This window comes from Ranitomeya variabilis, chromosome 1 (assembly GCF_051348905.1).
Source record: "Ranitomeya variabilis isolate aRanVar5 chromosome 1, aRanVar5.hap1, whole genome shotgun sequence".
Classification (NCBI taxonomy): domain Eukaryota; kingdom Metazoa; phylum Chordata; class Amphibia; order Anura; family Dendrobatidae; genus Ranitomeya; species Ranitomeya variabilis.
The window spans coordinates 307311321-307315883 of record NC_135232.1 but is presented as its reverse complement, the minus strand read 5'-3'; the positions used below and the strand labels follow the sequence as shown (position 1 = coordinate 307315883).

The 4563-nt window shown below is 40.5% G+C and overlaps 1 protein-coding gene across 1 annotated transcript in view; it reads left to right on the top strand.

Annotated features, from left to right (window-relative positions):
• The window catches only part of TBX3 (T-box transcription factor 3), a 12052-nt gene extending 9002 nt beyond the window's left edge, over positions 1–3050 (top strand). The window contains exons 6-7 of the mRNA XM_077296464.1: positions 1–417; positions 2179–3050. The exon at positions 1–417 is cut by the window's left edge and continues 236 nt beyond it. Of these exons, the coding sequence (XP_077152579.1) occupies positions 1–417; positions 2179–2604 (843 nt within the window). The 3' untranslated portion in view covers positions 2605–3050. The remainder of the gene's footprint in view (positions 418–2178) is intronic.
• Positions 3051–4563: the final 1513 nt, after the last annotated feature.

Below are 4563 nucleotides of genomic sequence, written 5' to 3'. Positions count from 1 at the left end.
AGCAGAGTCCTGAGTGTGGAGGACCTCAAGACATCAACTAGGGACCCACACACACTTGATGATCCCAAGCCATCAAAGGAACATTATCCCCCACTGACCGTACAGACAGACAGCAGCTCCCACCCTCTAAGCCAAGGCCATCTGCAGAACCTAGGATTCCCCCCTGGCTTGAGTGGGCAGCAGTTCTTTAACCCCTTGGGCGCTTCACACCCGTTGCTTCTTCACCCCAGTCAGTTTGCTATGGGAGGGGCGTTTTCCAGTATGGCAACCGGTATGAATCCATTACTCGCCACCGTTTCAGGAGCAATGTCGGGCGTTAACAGTATAGATTCTTCAGGGATGGTATCTTCATCTCAAGGACTACCAGGAGTATCATCTTTACCGTTCCACCTCCAGCAGCATGTCCTGGCTTCTCAGGTAAATGCAGTCCTGCTTTACTTCATGCTAAGGCGCCATCATAATGCTATCTATACAGCGTTATCTATGCCAAGACTGTTCTTATTACAAATAATTATACTAGGGTATGTTCACACTCATTTTTTTCTTACACTTTTAGGGAGCTGTAAAGAGAGTAAACCAAACATAAACTCTAAAAAAAAAACCACTTCTAAAATAAATAATAAATAAATAAATTTTCAGCTCAGTTACTGATCCAAAAACTCAGCAAAAGACTCGGTGTGAACATACCCTCTTTTTAGTGTCCATTAGTGTTAAGTTTAGAAGTTCAGCTGAGAATGTAGCGGTCGTTTTTTTTTATTTTTTTTTTTTACTGTAAGCATTTGTTTCTTGGAGCACAACTGATGGCGTCCAAATGATTGATCAAAAAACGCAGGTGACTTTTTTTCTTTCTTTTTTTTTTATCCGACGCTATGACAAGTGATAGGTCGGCTACCAGGGCTCCACTATTACATGAATCTGGTCTGTTCTGCTATCAGTGTCTCCTTACTTAGGGTACTGTCACACAGTACCATTTTGATCGCTACGACGGTACGATTCGTGACGTTCTAGCGATATCGTTACGATATCGCAGTGTCTGACACGCAGCAGCGATCAGGGATCCTGCTGAGAATCGTACGTCGTAGCAGATCGTGTGGAACTTTCTTTCGTCGCTTGATCACCCGCTGACATCGCTGGATCGTTGTGTGTGACAGCGATCCAGCGATGTGTTCGCTTGTAACCAGGGTAAACATCGGGTAACTAAGCGCAGGGCCGCGCTTAGTAACCCGATGTTTACCGTGGTTACCAGCGTAAACGTAAAAAAACAAACAGTACATACTTACATTCCGGTGTCTGTCCTCCAGCGTCTCAGCTTCTCTCCACTGTGTGAGCGTCTGCCAGCCGGAAAGCGAGCACAGCGGTGACGTCTGACGTCACCGCTGTGCTTTCCGGCTATGGCGCTTACACAGTGGAGAGAAGCAGAACGCCGGGGACAGACACCGGAATGTAAGTATGTACTGTTTGTTTTTTTTACGTTTACGCTGGTAACCACGGTAAACATCGGGTTACTAAGCGCGGCCCTGCGCTTAGTTACCCGATGTTTACCCTGGTTACCGGGGACTTCGGCATCGCTCCAGCGCCGTGATTGCAACGTGTGACCGCAGTCTACGACGCTGGAGCGATATTCATACGATCGCTGCGACGTCACGGATCGTGCCGTCGTAGCGATCAAAATGGTACTGTGTGACAGTACCCTTAGTCTTTCTGTACCGAGCTGGAGGGAAACAAATCACGGCTGGCACAATATATATGAGCCCAGTGTAGTAGGATTGCGGCTCCGTGTCTCTTTACTTCCACCATTAGCCACTGGCCTGTGTTCCTTCATTGTCTGTGAGTGTGGCATGCTGTCTGCACCTTCACCTAGTCTCCTTCCATAGGTGCCATGAATTATGTATTCCCTGACTTATTCACTGTCAGACAAGGGCTACATTTTACCTGCATTTAGGGAATACACTGGATTCACGGAGTTGCATTTAAAAATACGTTTTTTTGTGATCCTAATTATTATTATTATTTATTATTATAGCGCCATTTATTCCATAGCGCTTTTCATGAGCCTGTGTTTGATGAGAAATATAATTGGAAATATTTGTAATATCCATGTGTGATAGGAAACTCACAATTTGTACAGCAAGTGTTGATATGATGATAACGGAATGATGATTATCTTTTCTTTTCCAGGGTCTGGCTATGTCTCCTTTTGGAGGACTTTTCTCCTATCCCTACACATACATGGCCGCAGCTGCTGCAGCCTCCTCTGCTGTGCATAGACACCCTTTCCTCAATGCTATACGTCCCAGGCTGAGGTATAACCCATACTCTTTCTCTGTGCCCATGCCTGAGAGTGGCAGCCTGCTGACCACTGCCCTCCACACATTGCCCAATGGCACTCTTGACGGGAAACCCCCCAGTCTGGTGCCCAGCCCAGCCTCCGCAGCCCTGGACTCGGAATTAACTAGCAGATCTTCAACCCTGTCCTCTGGATCTGTGTCCCTATCCCCCAAACTGTGTGCAGAAAAGGAGGCCAGCAGTGAACTGCAGAATATCCAGCGCTTGGTCAGTGGCCTAGATTCCAAGCAGGACAGATCAAGGAGCGGCTCCCCGTGACAGGACAGAGGCAGCCCCTCTACCCATTCCAGACTCTCTCATTGCACTTTGTATGTCCCCGAAGCGTCCGGTGTGCGCTATGTCCCATGCACAGCTAGCAGCACCGAGCAAAGGGGCCGAGCTTGGAGCTGCTACCCAGGTCACACTGCGAACAGCCACAGATCCTCTGCCACTAAGCCCCTCACAATGCATGCATCTCCACCAGGACGTGTGCATCAGAAAGCTCATCGCAGACGAAAACTTGAAGATGAAATGCATCCATAGAACTGGCCATCCTGCAATCTATTCCTGGCCATTAAGGGAGATAGTTTTTTATTTGTTACCCTCTTTGTCTTTTGCTATTTCAGCCACAGAATGAGCATTTGCATGCGAATAAATTATTTTCCCCAAGTGTCCTGATGAAAAGTAGTGTTCTGGATGAGTGTGTATATATATATATATATATATATATATATATATATATATATATATATATATATATATATATATATATATATATATATATATTCAGGAGCAGATTGTTATGGGGGAGGCAAGTGTAGAGAACAGAAAAGTATTTATGTAATTATTTGATATTGTATGTAAATAAATCAGGAGACAGACTCTGATTACTAGGCGTTAATTTATTTAAAATGTATATAGTTCTGTAAATATTGCTCAATTACGGTCTTTATTTTCTCGTGTGTTAACCTATTAGGTGCCAAATGAATAGCATTAAAACATCCAAGGCACACAGGGTGGAAACATGCCCATTTAAATATAAATATAGGGGTAGGGATAATAAACATTGTATAATGCAGGTAACACACACAGGCACGCACATACACACACACAATGTGTACGTACATTTGATATATATAACACACCCACATTACCCTAAATCCCACTTCTGAACATTTCACCAGAAATAATTATGTGTCCCAGTCACCCTGTTGCCCTGCCCTGCTAGTCTATGTACATTATTTCCCCCTGAGCTGTGTTGCTGATAACATATGAAGGTATAATTACATATATATATATATATATATATATATATATATATATATATATATATATATATATATATATATATATATATCTATAAATATATATATGTATGTATAAATATACATTATACATATATATATATGTATGTATATACACACGATGTAATGAATGTTTAATAGATATTGTTCCCCTTGTATTTCCTTATTTTCAAAGTCTCTACAACTTTCAATAAATTTTTTTATTGAATTGTACCTTTTGGTTTATACTGGTCTTAATTTGCTGAAAAGTACAGGAGCTCACACACATTGTAATGGAAGAATTTAACTTCTCTTGGTGCGTAATATCTATATAATCTATCTATATTTTGTCCATTCATCATTTATTTAATCTATCTGTCATAATATTAATCTAACCTATATCAACTAATCCTTGTTTAGTGAATTTTATGTAGAAATTAAATATTTATACTGTGTTCATAAAATTTCTTTTATTGTTATCTACATTACTACACTCACAAAACTTTTATTCTTTATATATAGATGATAGATATTAGATAGATAAACATGTGATAGATAGCTAGAGTAGATAGATAGATATTAGATAGATGGATGGATGGATAGATAGATAGAATATGTATGGATAGATATGGAGTGCTGCCTACCTTTTTTCTTTATAGATGGATAGATTGATAATAGTTACATAGATAGATTGATGATTGATAGATAGATTGATAGATGGATAGATCGATAGATAGATATATACTGTAGATAGGGGATAGATAGATATAGGATAGACAGATAGATAATAGATAGATAGATAGATAGATAGATAGATATAGGATAGATAGATAATAGATAGATCGATCGATAATAGATCAATAGAACATGTATGGATATATATGGAGTGCTGCCTACCTTTTTTCTTTATAGATGGATAGATTGATAACACTTACATAGATTGATGATTGATTGA